This window comes from Puma concolor, chromosome E2 (assembly GCF_028749965.1).
Source record: "Puma concolor isolate L17-30 chromosome E2, mPumCon1.1.hap2, whole genome shotgun sequence".
NCBI classification, from domain to species: Eukaryota; Metazoa; Chordata; class Mammalia; order Carnivora; family Felidae; genus Puma; species Puma concolor.
Genome location: NC_141681.1, coordinates 27,863,859 through 27,890,267, shown reverse-complemented (window position 1 = coordinate 27,890,267; position 26,409 = coordinate 27,863,859). Strand labels below are relative to the sequence as shown.

Sequence of the window (26,409 nt, the reverse complement as noted above, 5' to 3'; positions counted from 1 at the left end):
CAAGAACTAAAGTATTTCAAACACTGTTTTACAGAGCTTTACAGAGATGGTTTTATTAAATCTCCCAGCAACACAAGAGGTGCCCACTACTATAACCCCCACCTTACAGAAAGGGAGGTTCAGGAGGGCAGTGACTTGCTCGCAGCCCAGGGGGATGGAATCAGATCCCACACAGGCCGTGGGGCTCCAAGGCCAGTCCCAGGAGAGCAGGGGCCCTGTCTATTTTTCCCCATGATGGGTCTGCAGTGCTCAGTGGGGAGCCTGGCACAGAATGAATGTCGGTACTGGGGACAAGAAAGGCACAACCTGACCCCAATCCCGATTCCCTTCTACTCCACCACAATTATTTATGGGCTCAAGAGCTGATCTGTATGACCCTGGGCAGGTCCGAGCCCTCTCTGGTCCTTAATGTGCACCCTTGTGAAAGGGGGCAATGATTCAGATGTCACAAGTCCATCACTGGCACAGACGAGGCCATGCATGTGAATGTGCCTTGTGTAGAGTGAGTACAGTAGCAACGGGCGCTAATGAAGATTCTACACTCACAGATTTGACAACACCTTCAGCTCAGGAGAGCTTGGAGTTGAGGTGTAGCTTCTTCAAGGCCAGAGGGAAGCCCATGGAAGCAGTGGGGGGCTCCTTAATTAGCTGAGAGAGTTGAGGGGGCTCTAAGGCACACAGTCAGTGGCCCACAGGCTTGTCAGAGGGCTCCAAAATGATGTCTACGCTCTGAAAACAAAATTACTAGCTCCCAAAGATAAAAAAGAAACTGGAAAAAACATAATTGTAAATAAATCAACATACAAATAGCATATGCAAATTTTATGAAGGGTTCCGTTTAGAATTCACAAAAACTTCACTACATTTGAAAACAACCTACGGGTTAAGGTTCTCCCACTTTGCAAGAATTCCTGGGCACACCCCAGTTCTTCTGACAAGAAGGCAGAAACAGTGGTGAATGAAATGCATGGTTGTAGCCAAATAATTTCAGAAGGAAAGCATAACATCAAAAAGTTGACAAACAATATATGTGTAGGTGTGTATATGGAAAGAGAAAGCGAGAGGGGGTCTTCCTTCTCTCCTGACTTCAACTGTACTTCCATCTCTGATGGGGATGTATTTCAAGGCAGGTGAAGTGAGGGGGCAGGGCATCCAGAAGACACGGCTCTCAAGTCTTCAGGGCTCTCTCAACGGCCCAGCCTGGGGCACCTCACAGGCCTCCCTAGGCCCCTCTCACTTAAGTAAGTGTTCAGGACCTCAGGGACACAGGGTCAAAGGTTGGGACCAAAAAGGCAGGGCCCCGGGAGGAGGTGACCAGGGGGTAGCTGCCTGGCAGCCGGGGCACTGGTCTTACCCAGCATGCCTTGGGACTGCCAGGTGTATTCGTACCAGGTCTTGACACGGTTCTGTACGGACCTGGGGATCTTGTAGAAGTTCATGTACTTCACTGTGCTGTCCATGCAGCTGCGGTAGTAGGTCTGCCCTGCAGTGGCGGCCCCCACCACGTCTCTCATCTAGGTCCGGGGAGGAAAAGTCAAGGATCAGAGTGGGGCTCTGGGGACATGTGTCATGAGCATGTTTACTCTACACTGACCAGGGGTGCTCGAGGAAGGGGGATCAGGAGACAGGGAGATCCATGTCTACACACAGAGACAGGGGACTGTCTGACAAGGGAAACTCCACCTCCAGGGTGGACACGGGACGTGAGGGCCCCCGGGGCCCCACCAGGAGGAGATGCCTCGCTGGGCTGGGCTGATTCTGGTATGACATGGCCCCTTGGTGCCAGAGGCCACTTTGAACTTACTGGAGGAAATAACTCAGTGTACTGCCCTGCAGGGCAGGGCCCCTAGAGGCAATTTTGAGGCCGGCTGATTGCGGCCCCATGTGCTGATTAGAACATGAGATGCACCCCCAGCATAATAGATACTCTCAAGGTTTCTCTCCAAGGGAACAGCCCAAATCCCCAGGCTTTGCAGAAAGCCATTCGGCCCAGCTCTCCAAAGACACCCCAAAGGGACTGACATTTCAAATGGAAGCAACGGCAGAGAAGAATCGGACCCAGACCTCTGCATCATCCTCTTCACCCAGCAGGCCCCAGGGCTCCAGCCTCCTGACTCGAGGTCCTGTGCTCTTTCCCGGGCTTAGTTCAAAAGAAATGGCCACAGATGGTGACATCTGTGGCAGCAGTGGGAAGGAGACGGGCCCCGCAGGCAGGTGCGTGGCAAGCCAGACCAGGGACCCAGGTACCTGTCCGATCATCACAGAGAAAGCAAAGACACCGGTGAAATAGTTCAGCCCCTGGAAGATAATTTCGAAGAGTGTCTTGGGGTCAGGCAGCCCACCAATGGTGATGAGGGTCTTCACAGCCCAGTAGTAACAGCGAATGTAGCTGGAGAGAGAAGAAGAAGGGGACTGCGGTCAGCAAAGGCCCCACCGTGCTGAGCCTGGGTGTCCTGCTCTGACAGATGTGCATTGTGCAAAAAAGGAAACCTTTTACACCTTCTAAGTGCAAGGAAAACAGCTGCACATGCATAGAGCGCTCTGCACTTTCTGGAGTGTGTTCACAGATGCTGTCTTGCTGGGTCGTGGCTCTGCCCCAACCCTGAAGGGGCATGTTATCACCCCCCATTTATGGATGTGGGAACTGAGGCTCTGGAAGACTGCTCAAAACACTTGGCAGGAGGATAGACCAGGGTCTTCTGACTCCTGATGCCTGGGCTCCCTCAATATTCTTTCAATTTCCACCAACTTCCCTTGGCCATCCCACCATGTTGGTTCATGGAAAGCAAGAGCAACATCAGACTTGGAAGATACCTTGAGGGCTATCTTTTCTGACCCTCTCCCTTGCCCATCCATTTTCCAGATAGGGAAACTGAGGCCCCAGAAGGGAAAGGAAACACTCAGGGTCACCAGCTGGCAAGGTCTGGAGCTGGAATCAGAACTCAGGTTGCCATCTGTTTCTCTGAGCTGTCACCCCACTGTTGGTAATCACTCTACACAGGCACATGATCCAGGGAAGGGAGGTATGGGTGATGGGGTCCCACTTGGTGGTAAAAGGAATAGGAGATGCCCCAAGCTGATCTCGTTATCACAAAGAAATAAGAGTCCCTCATATACCTGTTCACGCCTTCAGGCTATGCCTTCCCAGGGGTCAGCAATGGGTGAGGTCAACAGAGCTTAAAGACAGGGCGATTCCAGCTGGCTTTCCTGTCTTCCTACCAGGGCATCCAGAGCCTGCCCTGGCTCCCGTGTCCTGACACACGCACACTTTCAAGGTCCCTGCACAGCTCCACAATCAAGAACATGATCCGGCTAGCAGATAATCCAGCCTGAGGATGGCCCCAAACGGGTCCTCCCCTGAGCTCCATTCACCAGCTAATTATGCAGAGTCATAGTTAGAACACGTTCCCTGGAGCTGGACTGGCCCAGCTCGAACCCAGCTCTGCCACTTCCTAGCTGCGTGATGCGGCCGAATTACTCAGTCTCAGCAAGCCTCAGCTTCTTTCTCCTAAAATGGGCATGATAGCAGTGAAACATCCTTCACAGGGTGATCGTGAGGACGAAATGAGGTGCTAGAACTGACAGGCTGTCAGTACACGTCAGCGGCCACAGCCTTCACTGTTACTGGTGCCTGCCACATGCCGGCAGTGGGGAACAGGCTCGTCTGTGTCCTCAAGAAGCTCACCCCCTGGTGGGGGCAGGCAAGAAATCGTGCAATGAGCACAGGGAGGGGGAAGCAGAGGTTATTGGGAAGTTGAGGGGGGTGCTCTGCCTCTGACTACTAGCTACAAGGTCTGGGGCAGGGCTCTGGGCAGCCCTGCTCCTCACCACGCCCCCCTCCCAATACACAGAGATCCCAGGACAACACAGGCCTCCCCTGTTAAGTCCCCCATCATACTGGTCCCAGCCACCAGAGGGCGCAGCCATAAGCACAGACACAGCTGACCTCTGGCTGGGAGCTGGGGTGCCAGGCCACCCGACAGAAAGGCAACATGAGCAACGTCCCCAGAGCTTTCCCCACACTCTTTCTGATTGGAGGAATCTTCTGTTGGCCTGGTACTTCTGAGGCCTCCCTGAAGTCCTTGTGTCCTGTGGGGACCCCTACATGCTCCAGGCCAGGCAGAAGCAGAGCAGGATAAAGGACCCAGCTCTGTGGGAACTTGGGTCCTCAAGCCCCTGGCTCACAGCAGACACTCAACAAATGGTCACTATTTTGAAAGTGATTATTACCCATGATATTGGACTTCTGGAGGAATCCTTTACCATTTGTGGTTTTGTGGCACATATTAGGGGTTCCCTGTAGGATTTCATTTGGAGAAGAGTAGTGTGGCCAAAACAGTGTGCCCCTTCCAAGGTCCCTGCAGAAGGGAGTCCCAGACAGCTGTCCCCTGCCCTCCCCCTCCCTGCTTGCCATTCCATCCTGGGCCTGCCCATGATGGGCCTGCCAGGCCTGCTCCTGGGACTTGGGTTTAAGCTTGTTGGGGCACAAACCCCTTTGATGGATAGATATGGAAAGCTAGCAATCTTCTCCTTAGGGAAGCCAGCAAGTTCTCAAAACTGGGCTCCAATTTCCAGGGTTGGGAGTGGGACCTCCTTATATCTCTGGATCCCAGGTTGGGAACCCCTTTCCTGGTATGCCGGCTTCCCCATAAGAATGAGTGTAGCCAGGAGGTGGTCACTGACTCCCATCCAGGCACGAGCTGGACGTGTTACACACATTAGTTTATTATTCCTCACGAGAAATCTGAATACAAGACTATCCTCATGTTGTAGAGGAGAAACTGAGTCTCTGAAAAAGGAAGGGCCTCGGCCAAGGTCACTGAGCTAATTTCAATGAACAGCTTCTATTCTTCCTACCCTGGCCTCCTGTCCCTAAAAGCCTGTGCCCTGGATCTCCAGGCTCACTCCCCCGGTCAGGACCTCGCGTGCTTCTGGTTTCCTTCCCACACTGCCCTCCCTTCTCTCGATCACAGAAACCCTTTGTCTGGGCCTTTTGTTGCTCCCCCTAACTGGCTCCTCTGCTCCTGTCCTCTATGTCTGTCCCCACCTCTGCCAAAACCAGTAGAGTCCCCTTTCTGAGATCCCCCAGGGTCTTGTCATCCCCCTGCTTAAAAGGTTTTGAGGCAAGAAGTGAGAGGGTAACTGGGCTAGCTTTCCATATCCATCCGACCTTTGAAAATGTGGCAGGGGCGCCTGGGTGGCTCACTCCGTTAAGCGTCCAACTCTTGACTTCAGCTCAGGTCATATCTCACCATTTGTGAGTTCGAGCCCCACATCAGGCTCTGTGCTGGCAGTGTGGAGCCTGCTTGGGATTTTCTGTTTCCCTCTTTCTCTCTCTCTCTCTGTCTCTCTGTCTCTCTGTCTCTCTCTCTCTCTGTCTGTCTCTCTGCACCTCCCTGTCCCCAAAATAAAAAAAAAAATTTTTTAAGCATTAAAAAAATGTGGCAGCATATGAGAACTCCCTGTACTTTCCCATCGGCTCTTCAGTAAACCTAGAATTGCTCTAAAAACATAGTGCACTAATTAAAATAATAACAATTTTTTTAATCTTAAAAATGTTCATATCCTTGGCCGTGCCATCTCCCCTTAGGAATTCAGTGTGAGGAAACAATCAGGCCAGAGGACAAAGATTCATATACAAAGATGCACACTGCGATATCACGTGTCAGACAGAAGAAATGGAAACACCTTCCACGCCCAATGATGATGGAATGGTTGAAGGGATGCTGGCCTCTCTGTCCAGCGGGGCAGTGGGGGGCGGGTGTAGACAGTGGCTTGAAAACAATTCAGTGATGGGCAAATATGCATGATATAATGCATATCCCTGTGGGCTACATACTTTTCCACATTTTCACATTTCTTTTTTTTTTTTTTTAATTTTTTTTTTCAACGTTTATTTATTTTTGGGACAGAGAGAGACAGAGCATGAACGGCGGAGGGGCAGAGAGAGAGGGAGACACAGAATCGGAAACAGGCTCCAGGCTCTGAGCCATCAGCCCAGAACCCGATGCGGGGCTCCAACTCACGGACCGCGAGATCGTGACCTGGCTGAAGTCGGACGCTTAACCGACTGCGCCACCCAGGCGCCCCCACATTTTCACATTTCTAAAATTAGGATGTATCTTACAATATGTGTACATTTATTGTAATATTTCTTTTTTTCCAAAAGGCTGTGTTGACTCAATATTGTATCATATAATTAACTGAATCTTAGAATCAAAGAAATATAGTAAAGTATGTTCCTGATCTTTCTTTCTTTTTAAGTAGGCTTCATGCCCACATGGAGCCCAACATGGGGCTTGAACCCACAGACTTGAGACTAAGACCAGAGCTGAGATCAAGAGTCAGACACTTAACCGAATGAGCTACCCAGGCGCTCCCTGATCTTTCTTTTATAGTCAGAATAAAGATATATGAAACAAAGAACAGCAAAAAAGAACTCTCTACTGGTTCTCCATTGCCTAGAACCACACCATCCAATAAAAATATGATGCGACCTACACAAATGTAATTTAAAATTTTCTAGTTGCTACTTTTTTGCTAAGTAAAAAGAAACAGGTGAAATTAATTTCAGTAATGTTTTTTAGTCAACCCAAAATATCAAAATCAATATTTGACACATAACCAGTATTTTAGACATTAGCAATAAGGCAGTTGACTTTTTCTTCATGTCCTCCGAACCTGCGTGTAATTCACATCTGTCACACCGCGTTTCAAGTAGTTGGTGGCCCCATGTGGCTAGTGGCCACAGTATTGTACCATCTTCTCTACCACGCAAGATGGCTCCCAGTGCCCTGATGCCACCATTCTGCACCTCCACACCTTTCTATGGGCCGCTCCCTCCCTCAGGGGTTCTCTGTCCCTTCTCTCCACCTACCGAGGCCAAAATCAAACTTAACTTTTTGTAATTGACTGTCCCATGCCACCTTCTCCACACCTCTCCAGCACCGGGCAGATGGTACGCCAGTGTAGACTGTCACCATGCTGCCGGGGTTAAAATCCCAGCTCTTGAACTTATGAAGTCACTGTGTGACCTTGGGAGATCATTTCACGTCTGTTACCTCATCTGTGAAACAGAGATGATGACGGTACCTACCTCGTGTCCTGGAAGATTACTGGAAGGATTAAGTGAATTGCTAGGTTAAGTACTTCAAACAGTAGCTAGTAAGTGTTGTCTGTTCTAAGTGCTTGTCGCTATTATTAGTAGCAGTACCGTTGCCATCATCATTATTTGAGCACGTCCCACAATGTAAGGCAGCTCTCTGGATTGGCAGGAAGGTTCGCCTTGTGTGCCAGCTTCTGCACGGCTGGTGATTAGCCAGGAAGCAATGTTGAGAAGTGTGCTCTGGCCTCCTTCCCACTTGGATGTGACCATGGGGTAGAAGGGTAGACGCACATGTGAAGTGAATTTGCCAACTCTACTACACTTTGGGAGGCTGAAAGGATCTTTCTAGCAAGCCTTGTTCACGTCTGTGCTCGCCTCTGCCCGGCCCGTGGCAGGTGCTCAGGAAACGTTAGCTCAGTGAGGCCACGGAGACGTGGTCCTCAAGCTTTATCATGTCAATGGTGGCTTGGGAGCAAGGTGGCCTCAGTAACATGGTGGTGATGGGACTCCCTTCCGGGACTCTTAGGACTGTGAATTACAGCCCAGGAAGAAGACTGTGGCTCACCCGTTTCCCACGCCATCGTAAACCCAGTGAGTGGAGCCGATGCCCTGATAGGCTGACGCCCAGTAATACAGACATGAGTTCAAATGCAGACTGTAGAGCAGGTAAGCCGTGGTCCTGATCACCCTGTGAAAGAAGGAAAAGCATGAACACAGTGGCAGGAAGGGCGGCCATGACACCTCACCCCAAGGGTAGGACTGCTGGGAACAAGTCCACCTTCACCTCCCCCAACGCCCACCTCAGACATCACCCTGTTGGAGCTTCACAGCCCTGCCCCGCTGCCTGACAGGATGAACATCTGGCTGCGGGGACCCAGCCAGTGGCCGGACTGCACCAAGCGGATGCTCTTTTGAGACTGCGCCAGCTAAGGCCGGTGGTGTGTGAACAGCCAGCTGTCAAGGCCGGGGGCTGGAATGACCCCGAATTCCATGTGCAGACAGTTCTGGGGGAGTGAAGGACCAGACGGGGATGTACCGTTGGAGAGGGGCAGAGAAGGGACAGATGTGTGCAGAGAAGTGCCACTCCGTGAGCAATGTGGGGAAGCTTTGTCCCTGAGCGTGGCCTGGCTGGTCTTGTGCCCCGTTCTCAGACATCCAAGAGGTGGCCACCATTCCCCCATGTTTGAGCTAGATTTCAGGGCTCAGTTCCCTGAGCTGAGATCAAAATGAGGCCCGGCTCCCTGGAAACACGGGTGAGCCATGCATCTGAACCTACGTGTGCCCTCCTCACAATTGGGGGAAACGGGACATTCCTGGTTCTCTAAAAAAAAAACAAACAAACATCCCTTCAGAGAAGGGCCAGGAAAAGGCCTGGCTTCCGGTAGTGCTGGGGCCTGCACGGCTAGGGGGGCTTGAAAGGAGAAGAAGTGTGGGTAGAGAATGCCTAGCTCTATAGTTGCTGCAAATGGCCTGTGTCGTGTGTGTGTGTGTGTGTGTGTGTAGGGCATCTCACCTGTAAATGTAGGCTTTGCTGAGGATGGATTCCAGGCGGCTGTTAAACTCGAAGAAGGCCATGTACTGGGAAGAAGGCAAAACATCAGGACAGCCCGTGTGTGGGGGTGGCCCTCTACTCTCCTGGTCTGTTCCCCAGAACAGAGGGCTGTCTCTGCAGCGCCCCCCAGAGGAGGGCAGAGAGTGTGCATTCAAAACCAGGGGTCCTCAGCCCTTTGAGGGGTGGGGGCGAAGAACTCCATGTACCAGTTTGCTGGAAACAATAGCCCCTCTTCCCCTAGAAATCACACCCAGTCATGCTCTCACAGTCTGCATGGGGGTCAGGGGACTCCCAGACTTCTGAAGTCTGCCATGAAATTTTTAGGGATACACGCATCTCAGGTTAAGGACCCTGTTTTCAACATTTACCTATAAAGGAAGACATTTTATAAAGAAACAGCATCTCTAACGCCCTGACTTAGATCCTTCAAAGACTTGTTTATAACAATAAAAGTGTAATAGTAACTGCTCTTCTTTACTGAGCACCTTCGACGACTGCACTTTATATGCATCACCTTTTTTACTTATTGGTATGTGTTGTCATTCTCCTTTTACAGAGAGGAAGTTGGTACTTAGAGAAGTTGAGCCACCGGGCCAAAGCACACAGCTGCTGGGTGACAGTCAGGATTTGAACCCAGATCATACTCAAAGCCGCAAGCTCCCTCCCTTACGCTACACTGCACACATGTTGTTTGACATTGGAAAATGGCAGTGAGGGAAATTCCCTGAGGGATGTGCCGGTCATCCTCCGGGTGGTCATTCCAGTGTCCCTCCGGAGTCTGCACTGGATGCAGGGGGCTGTGGGCTTGGATCTCTCTCCCTTTAGGCTCAGACTTTTGTCCGGAGTCGTGGTAAACATCAGGCAGCCGAGTGACGCACGCTCACAACCACCGTGCGAACCCAGGGATGGATCCCGCTGCCACATGTGGAGGAAAACTTGGCTTGTGGATCCAGCCTTCCTTGCTCTGGTGTCGAGCTCTAAAGCAGCCTGCCTCTGCAGCCCCAGGGGGCTGGCATGTGTCAGCGAGGACTGGTGCCACTTCCACTTTCCTCCTGCCTCTTGGCAGCCGGGAAGCTCAGTAGCGGCATCCGTGCTCGATCCCAGCAAGATGTGCTTTCTTTTCATCAGAGGACTTGCACGCTTCCTATTTTCCTCTGCCCTGTTTCTCCACGTTATTGAGGTCATTGTGTTTGCCTCTTCTGTAAATTCCCTCATTACTGTTTTGGGGAAGAGGCCATAGTATCACGTGAGGAGAGAGCTGAATTTAATGGGTCTGCCAGGAAAACCCATCTGGGGATCCCAAGTGCTCTGGCTGTCTATCCCGGTCACATTAAAGGACAGCGACCAGGTCTCTACTTTACGTTGTGTCACCTTCACTGGGACACAGGGCGCTTTGCCCCAGTGGCGGGAGGGACGGCTGTAATGACCCTGAGCAACAACCAAGGAAACAGGTATAGGGCTGCAGATCCAAACCCACCCTGGGCACTTCCTGGCTCCTGTGCCCTTGGGCAAGTCACTCAAGCTTTTCAAGCTTCAGTGCTCCCATCTTTCAGATGCAGGCCCTCATAAAGCGGAAGTTCCTCTGTTGTGTTTCTGTAATTACTGAAAGCATAGACGGTGGAGATAGGCTGCCTGGGTTCAAACCCGGACGCCATTCCTTCCTACCTGTGTGACCTACAGCAAGTTATGTAACCTCTCTGGTGAAATACTGGTACTAACAACACTCACCTCATGGGGTTGAGGCGTAAGTACTTCTAAAGTTCCAGGACAATACCTAACACACAGCACAACTAAGAAGCTCTAACCATTGTAAGGAAATTCCCATCTCCCCTTGGACCACCCTGGTTTCCTCCCCCGATCCCCAGCCCCCTCCCTGGTGCCGCTCAGGGCAGACATTAAAATGTCAGTGCCGGCGCAGAGCACGGAGGGGCTAAAGGCCTTGGATGGGAAGCCTACCTTCAAACAGCGGGGCAAGCGCAGGAGGGAATTCACACCGAACTTCAAGTAGAGAAAGTCCAAGGGCAGGAGGCAGAGCACGTCCATCTGCAATCCCAGTGGGACAGCACAGGGTGTATAAAACAGGCAGCCCCAGGGTTTGGGGCTAGGTGAGTGACAGGGTCTCTACCTTCAGTGGGAAGGTGAGGTCAGACTGCCCCAGGAAGGGACGGAGAGCATTCTGCCACCAAGCCCATTTGCCTGCCCTGAGCGATCCTGGTGGGAATCGCGTCACATAAGCCCCAAAGCATCCAGGGCCCCCAGAAACCACCTTCCAAGACCCACTGGGATCTGCACTCCTGGCACGTACCTTAAAGCGGCGAGATTTCAGGTAGTTATTGCGCATCTCCTTCTTGTCCGTCTGAAAGAAATGGAATGTTGACCATGAAATGGCCCGAGACCTTAATCTCTGACCCCGTGGGAGCAGCTTGGAAATGCCTGCAGAGCCTCCAGCTTTCCTCTCAGAGAAGCCGCTGGGAGCTCCTGTGAAAGCCTCGGCGTCTGCAGGTAGGGAGGTGGAGGCTCCCAGAAGGAGGGAGTTGTCCAAGGTCACCCAGCTAGACTCCCATTTCCTAGCTGGAAAGTCAGTATCAGGCTTATTGTCTTAGCATGTTGGTCCTAACTGGACCATTTGCAACCCTGTTTACCGAGAAACTGGCAACTGCTTGGATCAGGCCTGGAAAAAGACTGCCCATGGAATTCTTTTTCCTCTAAATCATTTAAGAGACACAACCCTAACCTGCCTGCACACAGAGGAGCAGGCACCACCAGTGTGGCATTTTGGAAAGTGACCCGCACAGGGAGACAGGGACTGGGCCCCCTGCCTTCGCCAAGTCAGAATCGGGACTCAGTTTCCTCCCCGGTAATGGGGCCTGCGCCAGTGCACAGGGTCTCAAGCCGGTTCAAACGGCATGCTCTCTGCGGGACCCCCAGGAAATGTCATTTGTCAGCAGTTCTAGGCTCTGAGCAATCTGCGTACATCATCTCAATCCACCCTCACAGCAACGCTATGGGGTGGGAACAGTTACTACCCCCATTTTACAGATGAGGAAACTGAGGCTCAGAGGGGTGCTTCAGTTGGTTGTGGTAGAGCTGGGATCTGAACCAGGTCCACCTGAAGGTCATTTTCTGGTCCGCTTCTCCATCTTTAATTCTATCGGGTGGTCCAGTAACCACTTCACCCATGAGCAGTATTTGAAGCATGTGATTTGAACAAGCATGGGTGGACGTTTCTGAGATCTTGTTCATCTATCTCGTCTACCACAGCAGCAGGGGGCAGGCCTTCTCCTGAGGCCCCGGCCGCCCCCTCCACCTGCCCGGGACTCACAATGATGTCTCCCCCTCTGACAAACTGCAGGCGCAGCTGGAACACGGTGATGTCCAGGAAGTAGATGAGGTCACACAGATAATCCATCGCCAACCAGAGGTGGATGTTGTTTGGCGTCTGGTAGGGGAAGGCCCAGCGCACGGGAATCAGCCAGCAGTTCCAATTCCATGCCAGCACCACGAAGAACAGCCACAGGATGTACATCAGGTCTGCAGGGGAGTGAGGGGGCAGGAACGTGCTAGAATGTCAGTTGGAGAAGGGCTCCTCACAGTAGGTTCAGGGTGGGACTTCTCCCTTTCCACTTGTCTATTCCCGCAAGTACTAGATGTGGTGCTTCTGTAACTGGTGTGTGTGTGTGTGTGTGTGTGTGTGTGTGTGTGTGTGTGTAAAACTATTTTGATTTAAACATAAATCACTGCTAGGCCCTAATAAATCAGAGTACTCAGTGAGGGGGAAGGGGGACTATAGGGGCATTATTTCATAATAGGCAGCTAACTAGAAAATACTTTTGCTCTCATTCTTGTTGAAAAATTTCCAAAAATGTATTTGCTGCTTGTAAATACACCATAGTAAATAATGCATAGAAGATGGACACATGGACACATGAACAGGTGGATGGATGGATGGATGGATGGATGGATGGATACCGTAGGTCACCCGGTCACTTTAGAGGCCCAGTGGACACCAGGGTTGGAGTCCTGCGCCCACAGGACTTCTTATGTGACCTTGGGAAAGTCTGTCTCAGGCACCTGCCTGCCTCTCCAGGGAACTCAGCTAAGAAAGGCCGGGAGACTCTTTGTAAACTGTAAAGTGCTGCGCCACAGGAAGGGTTGTCATTCCTGAGGAATAGCACATGGGCTGAAAGGGAAGTGAGGGGAAGTCACTTTAGATGTCAGAGGAACTTCTGCCCTTCTCTGCTTAGAGCAGCAGCTCCAAGAAGGAGCCAGCAAGAGCAAAGTAGAGAGTAGACTTGGCTAAGAGTCAGGGCTCCTGGGTCTGCCACTAATTAGTTGTGCCTCAGTCTCCTTGTCTGTAAGGTGGGTGTGATCATAGGTTCCTATTTCAGGGGCTGTTTGTTTCTGGCGTGCCCTTGCCCTTGTCCTTCCCCCCCTCCTCCCTCCTGTTCTCCTGCCCTCACACAGTACGTGGTGGCAGTTCCCGGGCACACCCAAGACTCACTGGTCAGCGGGTCAATGCTCTGGGGAAACTTGTACGTCCTCCAGGGGCGGCGCTTGAACTTGCAGCAGAGCATGTCACAATAGTGTTCCTCTTCCTCCGCCTGTCCCGCTTCAGTGGGTTTTACCACCGGGGCCGACTCTGGGGCTTTCTTGGCTGGAGCTGTGGGATGACACCAGTGACCATCTACCCCAGCCCTGAGGCTCAGGCAGAGGATGCAGAGAGAAAGCTCCCTACCGCAGACTCCGGGACTGGAGCCGAGGGGACCCTGTCCCCACCCCACAGCCTGCTGTCAGTTCCGCGTGCAACAAACTGCACAGCTCCTGATCAGGGCACCCTGGGCACCCGCCCAGACTCTCTTACCAGCTACCAGTCTGGAACTGCCTCCCAGGAGCTGCCCAGAATGAGGTGTTTCTGGGCAGGCTGGATGTTTCCACCAGGTATATAGGCATCTGTGTTTAGACCCCCTTGGGTCCCTCTGGAGGGTTGGGGGCATTTAATAACCCCAGCCTCCTGCCACCCGGAGCCAGAGACTAGAGAAACCTTGTTCTGGGTTTTTCAGAGCAGGAACCTCAGCTCCTACATCTCTGAAACCAGACACTGAATGAGGCCAAGTCTCCCTGTGCATCGAAGGTAATGTCATTGGTGACCCAGGGATTGACTTTTGTTAAGTGCAATGTGCCTTTCTAGCATTTGGACTGGAGTCAGGCCCTGTGAGGTCCATCATTGGCACCCTGAGTTCTGAGGCACAGTCCTCCTTTTGGAAGACCTGGAAAACCTCCCTGGCAAGAGAGTTCTCACTCCTCCTGAAATCTTGAAAACAGGAAACTTTCAGGTAGCCCCATGAGAATACTGCAGCTGGGGCCTCTGAAAAAGAAGACTGGTTCCTGAGTGGGTTGTGGATACTATCTGAGTATAAGGCCATGAGATGCATCCCAGGCTGAACCACCTGCCTACCAACGGGAAAGGGGCAGTGAAGATACTTGCCCTGTGGGAGGGGAGCCAAGTACAACTGGATCATCAGACAGAACTGTGACCTTACTCCCTCCCCTGGGTACATAGCTAAACCTGTATATAAGGACTCAAAATTCCAGACAGTGGGGATCTGGGCTTCTCTTGAGCAGCCCAACCATTCCCTGGGGCCACCCTCACCATGAGTTTACAAGAGGGGCCTGTTTCTGGCCGAGTGAGCCATCCCAGCTCTGGACTCACAGGGCTTGGGGCTCTCCTCATCAGACGTGACATCGGGGTCGATGAGCTTCTCCTTCACCTTCTCTGTCCGCTCCTTGAAAAGCTTCACCAGCTCCTGGAGCCGGTCGTTGATGATGGCGCTGTTCTGGCTGGCCGTGGAGGTTGCGCGGTCCTGGCCACTGTGGAAACACCACCCAAAGCTGAGTGGGCTGAACGGGTCGGGACCCCTGTGCCTCTGGGCGAGAACTGAACAGCATCTGTATCCCACCTGGCCTGGAGGAGGTAAAGACTGCCCCAGCTTCCCTATGACATCAGAAACATCGAATCCACTTTAATGGCTCCGGGGAGGAAATTCAGTCTGGGGCTACCCCCCAAGTGCCCAGCTTCTAGAGAACGTACCACGCAGGGTCTGCCTCAGATGAGCAGTTCTGAGAAAAGTTTGATTCCACTCGTGATTGAGGGGGGAAACTCTTGGAACTCAGGTCAGGGCTGTTAACCAGTTTGGGGCTCACATGAGATTCGTGCCTGGGACAGATCAAAGAGGGGACAGGGCTACTTTTTTAGGCGTAGGAAATATTGGTGGAAAAAATGGTGCAGATACATTAGATATCCTTTTAATTTATAGGAATTTAAACTGTATGCACTTGCAGCAAGAGAGACAGAGAGACAGGCAGAGAGGGAATGAACGTGAGCGAGTCTGCCTGACACCCCCCTCGGGTGATCGGGTGAGGCAAGCACCCTGGCTGAGTTGAGACAGGTTGTGAATCGGCTGTAGCCTCACGGTGACCATCTTGCTGAGTTGAGTGTAATACGAGTGTTTTCACCTCTATTTGTTTTCATACACTGAGGCCCCGGAACTCAAGCCAGCTACTCCCCTTGTGCTCCCTGGAGGAAGCAGGCTGGAGACAGGCAGTGTGAGGGTCCTGACAATAGACAGCGTGCAGGTATGGTGGAGACACTGGTTGCTTGCCAACTTCTGCTCTCTCCCACGGAGAGTAGTCGCTGGAACGTAGACACCCGGCCATGGACTGCATTTCCCACGTGTGGCCAGGCGAGCTCCCATCGGGGGGATGTGATGCACATACTACATGGGTCTCCTGGACCTCTTGTCTGGTGTTCCCCCCTTCTAGGGGTGACCAGCAGGGTCTTGGAAGCCACATGAAGGTGGCAAAACTGCTGTCGGCAGGGTCCCTAAATGACTGCATGGGGGTTTCAGGTCCACTGACCTGAAACATGTGTCTAGTGACATGATTATGATTTCTGAGACATCTTGTTACTTATGCCACTGAATCTGTGGGGTCTATTTGTTACAGCAGCTTAGCCTACCTAGCTAATACATGGATCTCCACATTGAACTTCTTAAGAGACTTTGAGTAATTTTTATTATTATACCTGGTTTCTGCCTTGTTTTCTGATACTAAACTCTAACCCTATCCCTACCATACTGCATAAGATGTGACTCCATACTAAAATGGACCACTGAACTCTGGATGAGGTTTGGGGTTTTTTTCCTGCTTCTTTAACTTTTCTGAACTTTCCACAACTCTGTGAAACCAACTCCATAAAATTGTGGGTGGAAAAAAAAAAGGCTGGAAGAGAAGCCCAGTGCCTCCTGTGGCCTTTCCAGGAGCTGTGGTGGGACAGGCTGGAGATTCCAGACCAGAGCCTGGGGCCAGGGTACTCATCATCAACTTGACAACTCAGATTCTTCAGGAAAACATCTCCCATTGTCCCAGTCCTTGAAATAGTTAGATGTCAGAGACCCAGGTCCCAATGCCCTTACCATGGCCTCTAAACATTGTCCCACAGGTCAGTGCATCCAAATCACCTGGAGGCTTGTGAAGATGTGAATCCCCCAGGGCACACTGTCTGAGGTTCTGATCCAGCAGGTCTGGCCAGGGTCTGGGAATCTGTATTTTTAACAAGCTCCTTGTGTTCAGACTCCTGGAGGTCCCTGTGGTCCTTGCTGTACCCGCTAACCCTCTCAGGGGTTTACTGCCAGCAGCCAACCTCTCCTTTACAATGAGGTGTCTGTGCAGAGACACCTGCCTCTCTGGGTACTGCTGGCTGTGAACACAGCTGGGACCAGAGTCCGAGTGCATTCTGCAGATTTTCCCGAAGTCTTAGGCCAGCCAGGAGCAGCCAGGACAGGAGACCCAGCCCTGTCTTACTGCTCGGAAGCCACTGGCAAAGCTATCGTGGAGGGTTTTAAAAATGTCCATACTCTCCCTCCCACCACTCGCTTCCTCTTGCTTGCTCATCCCCACCCAGACTTCCAACTCTCTGAAACCCCGGACTCACTCAGTGCCCTGCGGGCTGGACGGGTCTGACCAGGCGACCATGGGAGACTCAGCTGGCGACAGTGCCTTGAGCTCTTCAGCCTCATCATCCTGGGAGGGCGGCCCCTTCCTGCAAGGACACGGAAATGGAAGGGGCCTTCGGCAAGGGCAGGGGTCACAGGGGGAAGTGACCGACTTTGACCCCTGCAGATCACCCAGAGCTCAACCCTGGGAATGGAATGGGGAGGAGGTGGTTGGTGCTGCCAAAGTGTTCCCACTTGCCTGCAGGGAGACAAAAAGGGAGAAGAGAGGGGAGCAGCCACTCTCTGGACCTCAGTCCCTGCATCTGTTCAATGGCCTAGTGTAAAAGTAACAACACTGACTTGGTATCAGGCAAACCCGAGCTTGCCTCCCAGTCCTGCCTCCTACCAGCAAGTTACTTAAACTCTCTGACATCTCTGACATCTCTGACATCAGCAAGTTACTTAAACTCTCTGAACCACCTCAGTCTCCTCCTCTGTAAAATGGGACTAGATCTACCCAACTCAATGAGATACTTAGCACTCAGTGGGGCCTCAGCTTAAATGTTCTTCTGCCCTCCCATTCCATTCGACAGTCACAGTGTCCCCAGCACATCCCCGGTGTTCTCTCTCACACCACCCTTTCAGCTGCCAGAGAAGGCCTTAACTCTCCTGGAAGCCCCACCTCCCTCCCCTCACAGCTGGGCCACCAGCCAGAACAGTAAACATCCATGGTCCATGGGGTCTGGTCTCCAGCCCATGGAGTGACCTGGAGCGAGCCCCAGGCTCCAGGCTCCCTGTCTGAGGAAGGAAGACTAAATCATCCCCGGGCCCCCCGTCATTCAGTCCAAGTCTGCCACAGGGCACTGCATTTGGAGCCATTGGAGTCCCGGCTGATGGTGTCTGGGTTTGAATCTACCTGTCATTCTTCCCATCCTCAACCACCGCAACTCAGATTCCAGAGGCTTCTAGAGGGATACGGATGGAGGGGTGTGCAGTACTTGCCTTTATTTCAGAAGGCTCTGAAACTATCCCATTACCTTCTGCCAGCTCACCGAGGATGACAACACTCATGGATTTACCTCTTTCACACTCTAATTAAAATTCACACCCGATAAGACAAAGGCCAGAATTTGCACAGGTGGGACCCAAATTCAGTTCTCCTGTGCCCGGGAGAGCACATGCTGCACAAGACCCCAGAGTGTGGATCTCAGGCTCCCCCAGTCCTGCCTTGTGCACAGCACCTGGCATGAGTCAGCTTATTGAATTCTTCCAGCAATCTAGTAGACAGGTGGTATGCCTATCCTCACCTTATAGTAGGAACATGGAGAACTAGGAATGTTACATGGCTTGCCTTAAGCCTCACATCGGTAAGTGGTGAGCTGGGACTCACCCCAAACCAAGACTAAGCTGTGTGGCAGGGCCTTGCCTGTGCGCCCCTCCGGCAGGGTCTGTGGTTTCCATGGCTTTTTGGTGCCTGTTGGTTGCACAATGCTCATTCCACCCTTGACCAGGGGCAGCCCCACTGGCCTCTCAAGTCAGGTATCAGAATTCTCCCCTCTCGGGGCCAACTCAGGCAGAGACTCCCCTGGTTTCTCGCAGTCATATTCAACTTAGTGCTCTCTGGATCTTGTTTGTTTATTCAATTCCCTGTTAATTGTCTATCTCAGCCCCAGCAGAATGTCAGCTCCATGATAGCAGACCCCTGTCAGGCTTCTCCTTGATGCATCCCCAAAACCCAGAACAGAGTCTGACGCATAAAGATGTTCAGTAAATGTTTGTGAATGAATGAGTGAGTGAGTGAGTGAGTGAATGATAGGGATAAGAGGAGCCTCACAGGCCCAGCTCATAAACAGAAGGCAGGGGGCTTAGATTCTATCCCCAAGTGAGCCTAGTCCCCTCTCTGTTCCCAGGTATCCAACCCCCAATCCAGCCTGTATAAAGGGAACAGAGGGAGGTAGACCAGATGTCTGCAACAATGTTGGCTCTATTTCTTCTGCTATCTGTGTTCTGCACGTGGCTCAATGAATGAAACATGAGGATTGATGGGATGGTGAGCTGTGTTCCAAGGCGTTATGAGATCGTGACTCTTTTCTTTACATTAAAATCAGAGAGCCCTCAATTGGTCACATCTAGCCATCTTTCTTATGGCAGGTTTTTTACCTTAGCTGAGAAATTTACTCAAGAACCCACGGGTGAGAGCAAGATTAACCAAGAAAAAGGAACTGTCTCCCAATCCAACCACTGCAGGAGAAGCACGGGCAGCCCCCCTGTAGCTTAAATGCAGTTGTTCACAAAGCACTGTACTGCACTTCACAGTTTGCCTACAGCTGAATGCAAGACCTCTCTCAGTTACCTGGCTCAGGTTGTTCAAAACCAACTCTAATCATGCAACAAATTTCTATCAAGAAGCATAAAGACGTGCGCAACCTTGACCAGGATTCCCACTTTTGAGAAAGGAGCCCCAGGACACAGAGAAGAAGCCCACATAGATGTTAAGAGCCCCATATGGGCAGTACCTAACAAGAGGTATTTGTTAAGTCTGTTCTGGCACAAGGAGCAGGAGGAATGTCACATAGTAACCATAAATGAGTGCTAGGGAGACAGCCTAACACTACGGAAAAGGGGTTACTAAATGAGACGTGGTCTCAAATGAGATGTGATCCAAATCACCCCTTCAGATGAAACCACGCAAAAGCACAGGCCCACAAACAAGATATGGAAGAGAAGGAAGCAAAATGAAATCACCTTCTAGTGCAGTCGTACTATGGATGCTTGTTTTTCTAGCGTGTTTTGGTATCTCCATTCCATTATTTTGATACTAAAACGAGGGGGTGGAAATTAGCCTTGTTACATTAATTACCCCCTCTAACTTACAGTTGAGGGTACTGGGGAGAGGACTTCCTTGGAGAACTCTTTATAGAGTCCGAAGCCAGGGATTAGGACCCAGAAGTGGGGCCATAGTCCTAGTTCTGACACCAACTCGCTGAGTGACTTTGTGCCCGCTGCTTTCCCACTCTGGCCTCAGTCTCCCCATCTGCCAAATGGACAGATGGCACAGTGCAGTGAAAAGCCCAAGCGAAGCATAAAAGGTGACCTTTGGGTCCCTGCGGCAGATCCCGGGACCGTAAGGGTGTCCGATTTGGCAGGAGAAGGTGGCGGCAGCTCGGGTGAGGGAGGGTTCTCCAAGATGACGGGGTGGCCGTCAGCATCGGCATCTTCCACCTGCACTTCCGGGTGCTCTTCTGTAGCAGGCACTTGGAGAGAAGAAGGAGAAGACAGTCAGAGAGAGAGAGAGAGCCAGGTCCCAAGGGCCTTACTGTGTTCTTGAATAAAGGCACAGAAAGCATGTTTGGAGGGGCCTCTGGCAGCCTCACCTCCCAACAGGGCCCACAGGAGAGCTCCATGCAGGGGGTCCAAGAATGCAGAGCCCAGGGGCCTCTGAGGGCCTTGGCCACCCCAAACACCAGCCCAGCAGCTGCAAAAGAAACCAGGACACCATAGAAGCCACAGAAGCTCTTGAGCGCTGCCTGGAGTCCAGCTCTCCAAAGCTCAGACTGCTTAGAAAGCATCGAGGACCTGGGGTTTGGTGGGGAGGTTGGGGGGCGGGGAGTTGGGTGGCAGCACCCAGAGAGGGCATGGGGAGGCCAGGAGAGCCCAAGTCCCAGGGCCTGGCCTAGCACAGCCTCAGCTGCTTCCCCTCTCTGGGCTTCAGCTTCCCCATCCCAAGGTAGGGGTGATAAAGACACATGGCCTCACACTCTTGAAGGGCCTCAAATGGAGATGTTTGGAAATTCCTTACAATCAAGGATAACAGTTTGTCCTTATAGTGTATGCTACCCCTGTTTGGAAATCCGTTTTGGTATTTCCTTGTTTCTGTACAGGCCAGGAGCCCCTGAAATTCAGCACCCCAACCCCTCTCCTGACTCTGAGAGGCCTCGTGCCATGTCTCACATCCCCAGAACCGGTCCTCCCTGTCCAGTCTGGGTGTGGCCCTACCTCAGGCTTCATCACCCACCCGGAGACTGTGAGGACAGGTCTACCTGAGGTGAAGCCCAGAGGATGCTGAGGGGCTGAGATGGTGTGCCCTTTCCCCACCACCCCTGGGTCGGACCACTCAATAGCAGCCCTAGAAGCCTGGGCACCAGCAAGGCAGGTGCATACCACCCAAAGTGGAGAGAGGTTGCATGTTGAAATGCTTGGATGACTTTCTTTTTAAATGGCCACCATGGGAAAAGCCAGCACTTGTGGAATTTGGCAGACAGAACCTATTCTTTCTTTTTTAATGTTTATTCATTTTTGAGAGAGAGAAAGAGTGCATGCATGAGCAGGGGAGGGGCAGAGAGAGAGGGGGACCGAGGATACAAAGCAGGTTTGTGCTGACAGCAGTGAGCCCGATGCAGGGCTCAAACTCACGAATGATGAGATCATGAGCCAAAGTCAGATGCTCAACCAACTGAGCCACCCAGGTGCCCCAAATTTGGCGGAGGGGACCTAAGCAAGACAGTTGGCACTTGTTCCACTAAAGCCTTAAATGAAGCCCTCAGAGGAAGAGGATGAGCCAGAATGAAGAAGTTTTTAAAAACTCAAGGAAGAAGTTTTGCCAGACTAACAAGAGATACTCCAGGCTATGGAAAGCAGGAGAGAGCATGAGGAGAGGCCTCGCCCTGCTTCCCCGCAGACCTCTAGAGGTGAGCTGGGGGTGGGGCAGAGTATGGGGGGCAGCCAGGACCAGGGAAGTCTGTCAGGGATGATGAGGGTCCCAGATTGCCCCCAGCATGGCACCTGGGCCGCAGAAAGTGCCCTGGCCTGGGCATCCGCAACACTGTCTCAGGGAGCATGGGAGGGGGCAGATGCTCCCCGACCCCTGCCTCACCCTGAGAAGGATTCTGCACCCTCAGTGGGCCCTGGGAAAGGAGGGGAAACCCCTAACGTTAGTGTTTCATTTTTATAGAATAATATTATTTAAAAATAGAAAGAATGGGGCGCCTGGGTGGCGCAGTCGTTAAGCGTCCGACTTCAGCCAGGTCACGATCTCGCGGTCCGTGAGTTCGAGCCCCGCGTCAGGCTCTGGGCTGATGGCTCAGAGCCTGGAGCCTGTTTCTGATTCTGTGTCTCCCTCTCTCTCTGCCCCTCCCCCGTTCATGCTCTGTCTCTCTCTGTCCCAAAAATAAATAAACGTTGGAAAAAAAAAAAAAAAGTTCTTTAAAAAAAAAAAATAAAAAAAAAAATAAATAAAAATAGAAAGAATAATATGGTATGATTAAATTGGTGTAGAGAAGAGTAATATTTACTATGAAGCTCTTCCTATGTGCCTGCCAGGCATTTGTTCTAGTAAACTCTTAGTGTTTATATATGTATATATATACATATATACATATATATATGTAAGTTTCTTTATTTATTTTGAGAAAGAGAGAGAGAGAGCACAAGTATGGGAGGAACAGAGAGAGGTGGGGAGAGAGAGAATCCCAAGCAGGCTCCACACTGTCAGCACAGGGCCTGATGCAGGGCTCAAACCCACGAACCGTGAAATCATGACCTGAGCCAAAATCAAGAGTCGGATGCTTAACCCACTGAGCCACCCAGGTGCCCCACTGCTTTATATACATTAATTCTTTTCTCCTTCCTGGCCATTCTGGGAGGCCCTTGTGATCACCATCCCCACTTTGTGGATATACCGAAGCACAGAGAGGTTAAGAAACCCGCTGCCAAGCCAGGATTTGGACCCAGGCAGCCTGGCTCTAGCTCTTAGACTCTTACTTCCTCCTGAGGTCGGTGACCAGCACACACATACAGGCCTCTGTTTAAACAAAACCCCACCCCGTGCCAAGCAGCATCATTGAGATGGGAATAATGTTCTTGCTACACCCTGCCATGTCTTGTCTGCAGCATCTAAAATCATCGCAGGTCTCACCACAGCTGGATCAGTCCACTGTTCCAACGTGTCAGGGGGGACTATTTCCCCAAGTTTGGGGCTCCCAGGTACCAGGGAGGACACAAGATGACTTGGGATGGCACAGACGAGGCAGAGGAAATGGAGAATGAAGACATCCCTCCCATTTCAATTCTCTCGAGATCCTGAATGCACAGAGAGGAAGTCTCAGATTGGGGCTCCCATGGCCTTAACCCCTCTCTGACACATCCTAACTCCCGTCTGCGGCAAAGAGAGTGGGCCTCAGCTGTGAGCCCTCAGCCCACAGATCTATCGACTACAACTATCAACACGACTCTGTTTTCAGGTCACTCGTGGTTATTTCTATTTACACCTTCTATTGATGGCAAGCAGTGCTGGTTTCCCGTTAGAATAGTAATGTAAAGGTTCCTGATTAAATAGACTTAATTAAATTTTTAAAAAATGAATCCACTGCAAGAAAATTAGCAAGCCAATAAAAGTAGAATTGGCACAGAATATAGCAAACATTGAGAAGGGATCCGTCGGGGGTGGGGGAAAGATGGGGGATGGTTTGGAGTGAGTAGATGTCGGTCTTTCCTGGGGGGTGTCATCCCTGGCGGTGGGGATGGTCTGCGTGCCACCTCACCTCCACTCTCTGTCCATCACAAGCCAGGAAGAGAGAGGGACCGTGGTGGATCTAGTCTCATGAAATGTCCAGTTCTACCTGTCTACTGACCTCATAGGTGCCCTTGCACAGTATCATCCAAAAATAAACAAATGAAAAGGGAAAGTGGGCAGGTCTGGCTTGAGTTAAGGCAGAAAGTGACAGGGGTTGGTCCAGAGGCGCCAGGACGTCCCTGAGTACTCTGTCATCAGGAAGCAAGCCACAGGAGCCCAGCCCAAAGGCCATTGCAGGAACCTCATCACAATTAAACAGATCCAGACAGGCCCTCCTTCTTTGCTGGCCCCTAAGGATGCCTCTCCTCCCAGTCTGCCTGCAGACACCTGGGGGCCTCTCCTTTCCTGAAATGGAATTTGCTAGGCAGATATCAACAACCCTCAGAAAGTCCAGCTCCCAGAAAATCCTCAAGCTCAGTAGAATTCTGTCTGAAATGGGCCCCCACATTCCTTTTATGCCCCATCCCCCTCAATTTATTCTCTTCCTCCACTCAGGTCTCCTGGCCTAGAGATCTTAATAAGTTGTTTAAACTAGGCTGTGATTGACTACCTGTAAAAAAATATATATATATATATATGATGATCTACAGAATGCAAAGTTTAACCCAAAGAAATGAATTGCTAATTGCGGGATTTTAGGCACAGAGATAAGGGGACTAAATACCCCTCAGTCACCACAAAGCAAGATGAAGGCAATGATCAACAGGAAAAGAGGGTGGTTTTCCATGAATTCAACTGGTAGTCCCACACCTTGATCGTGGCACCCATGCAGGAAACAGCCCAAGCCATGCGGAAGCACACATCACGGGCACAAGCATGCCGGCTGCACGAGATCACGCTACCTAGGCGACGGATGGATCTCCTGGTCTCCTTGGCGAAGCTGGAGTTGGACAAGGCCGTCCTCCGGGTGATGAGGACAGGGATGCGGGTGACTGAGGGGCGGTAGCTGGGCACATTGGGGAGGTGCTCTGCCAGGGTAGGGGGAGAAAGCCCTGGGGCCATCTGACCAGGTGGCTGGTCCTGGACCAGAAGATTCAGCTCCACATCCTGCCTTGGTTTAGCCATGGTGCTGGGGCCAGAGGGGCTTAGGCAGATGTGGGACCCCGGGCACTGCAACAACGAACACAGGGTCAGAGAAGGCATGTAGGTAGGCTCCTACCCTCCAGTGCCAACTCACACCAGCCCGGTGCCCGCCTGCACTTGTAGCAGCTACACCAAAAGCCTAGAACATCATTCGTGTCCCTGGACCCAACGTCGAAAACATCATCAAGTCATGTGGCTGGTCTATGTGACAGTTCTAAGGGACAGTGCCGAGCCCCCCCCCCCCCAACTTCTTATCTCTCTCTGTTAACCAACCACCAGTAGCGTTTCCCACCTCAGACAGAAAAAGTTAAAATCAAAGAATCCAGACCTCCTGGACTGGCCAAACATTCTTGGCCCAGTAGGATTTTCCATCCCAAAGAAACTCTGGAGCTCAACGAATTTCACTTCCAACCAGAAGCAGGAACTTCTCCTGGGCCTCACATTGGAATCACTTGGGGACATTTGGAAATGTCTGATTTTTAAAATCTCTCCAAATGATTTTGATGTGCAGACATGTTTGAGAATCAGGGCTCAAGGCTATTGCCTCTCAAACACTGATGTGCAAACAAACCACCAGGGATCTTGTTATAACACAGATTCTGGTTCAGCAGGTCTGGGGTGAAGCCTGGGATTCTGTATTTCTAACCAGCTCCCTCGTGACTCCAAAGCTGCCGGTTCCAGGTCCACACTTATGAGTAGCGGCAGACAGATGGCCATGCCTCAGTGTTTCTCAGAGTGTGGTTCCCAGGCCACCTGCTTCCAGATGACCGGGGGGAGGGGGCGGAATAAGCCCCACAGAACCTGAGTCTGCACCTGGGTGACCCTGGTCTTATTCATCCACGTGGGCTGCAGACTTAGTAGGTTTCCTACGGATTATGTGTTGAAGTTAATAGAAGAAGTTTTTCAAAGACCAGGTGGGGAGCAAGTTTGGGACACCTGCGTCCAGTCCCATGTCAGTCACTGGCTGCCTGGGACACAAGCATCATGGTCCCCGTTACGGCCACCTGCTTCAGTGCCAGCCACGGTGTTGGGGACCTTTGACACACTGTCCACCCTACTCTGCCCAAATGCCCTGTGAGGTGGGTACTATTATTGCCCTGTCTTTCTTGATTTGGAGCCACAATTAAGAGAGGTCACACACCTGGCTCCGTGTCACACAGCAAGGAAGAGGGAGGAGCCAAGAGTGAAACGCAGGTCTGAGTGGTCCCTCAGCCACGTCCTGAGCACTTGGAGCCTCAGTTTTCTCATCTGTAAAATGGTCTGTCTACCTCACAGGCTGGCTTAAGAAACACGGAGCCTTATGAGGCCAGGGCTGCATGTCCGTCTGCCCTAGGCTCCCCAGCCTGGCTATCCTCGGGTCCTCTACACTCTGCCCCACCCTCCCTGGAGTTCTCGGGCTTGGGGGTGGGGATGGTAAATAATAGCAAAGTGCTGGGTACAGCCTGGGAATCTTAGCAGGAAAGAAAAGCTCATCAAGACACGTGGAGTCTAGGATGGACCCTTAGCAAGCCTGGGTCCCGATTCCCACTCAGACATGCTCCGTTGCTGCCAAACCCTCTTTAGATGGCAGTTCAGAGAGCTGCATTCCCAGCGAGGGGTGGCAGGAGGGCTTGACTAGGAGCGGGGTTTCCGCAGGCCTCCGGGAGTCCTGGGAGCCTCCGGCAACGCTCTTGGGCCTTTGGAGTACATCACCAAATTCTGCTAATGCGGCCTGAGGTGAGACAGGTGTAGGGATGGAGGGAGAAGGGATGGGTGCCCTTGGCCAGGCTGTCCCCAGCCTGAAAGTATCCTCAACATTCTGTGCGCCCCACCCCCACCATACACCTACCTTCTGGGCTGGCAGCCACGGCCTCCTCCTGTGGCTCCTGCAAACAGGGAAGTGGAAACAGAAGCTGTGACCATCAACCTTCCTCCCGGCCCTCCCAGACCCTGTTGGGAGATCTGTATTCAACAGTCTTCATGGGCCCCGATTCCCCTCCTTGCCCGGCCTGACCCATCAGGCCCTGCCACCCCACCTTCTGGGGCATCCCGGGAGGTGGCCTCTACTGTGTGGAGAGTAGGGCGTACAGGAGCCCTGGGCCCCAACACCTGGATCGGTGACTTATAA

General features: G+C 51.9%; 1 protein-coding gene across 6 annotated transcripts in view; it reads right to left on the bottom strand.

Annotated features, from left to right (window-relative positions):
* Nucleotides 1-26,409, bottom strand: part of CNGB1 (cyclic nucleotide gated channel subunit beta 1) — an 86,842-nt gene that overhangs the window by 24,671 nt on the left and 35,762 nt on the right. For all 6 annotated transcript variants that reach the window (XM_086689310.1, XM_086689311.1, XM_086689314.1 and 3 more), the window contains 12 exons: nucleotides 26,131-26,167; nucleotides 19,743-19,902; nucleotides 16,648-16,755; nucleotides 14,368-14,525; nucleotides 13,159-13,317; nucleotides 11,980-12,188; nucleotides 10,963-11,013; nucleotides 10,614-10,700; nucleotides 8,619-8,683; nucleotides 7,671-7,793; nucleotides 2,248-2,389; nucleotides 1,355-1,514 (listed from right to left, as the gene is read on the bottom strand). In XM_086689310.1, coding sequence (XP_086545436.1) covers nucleotides 1,355-1,514; nucleotides 2,248-2,389; nucleotides 7,671-7,793; nucleotides 8,619-8,683; nucleotides 10,614-10,700; nucleotides 10,963-11,013; nucleotides 11,980-12,188; nucleotides 13,159-13,317; nucleotides 14,368-14,525; nucleotides 16,648-16,755; nucleotides 19,743-19,902; nucleotides 26,131-26,167 — 1,459 coding nt within the window. The remainder of the gene's footprint in view (nucleotides 1-1,354; nucleotides 1,515-2,247; nucleotides 2,390-7,670; nucleotides 7,794-8,618; nucleotides 8,684-10,613; nucleotides 10,701-10,962; nucleotides 11,014-11,979; nucleotides 12,189-13,158; nucleotides 13,318-14,367; nucleotides 14,526-16,647; nucleotides 16,756-19,742; nucleotides 19,903-26,130; nucleotides 26,168-26,409) is intronic.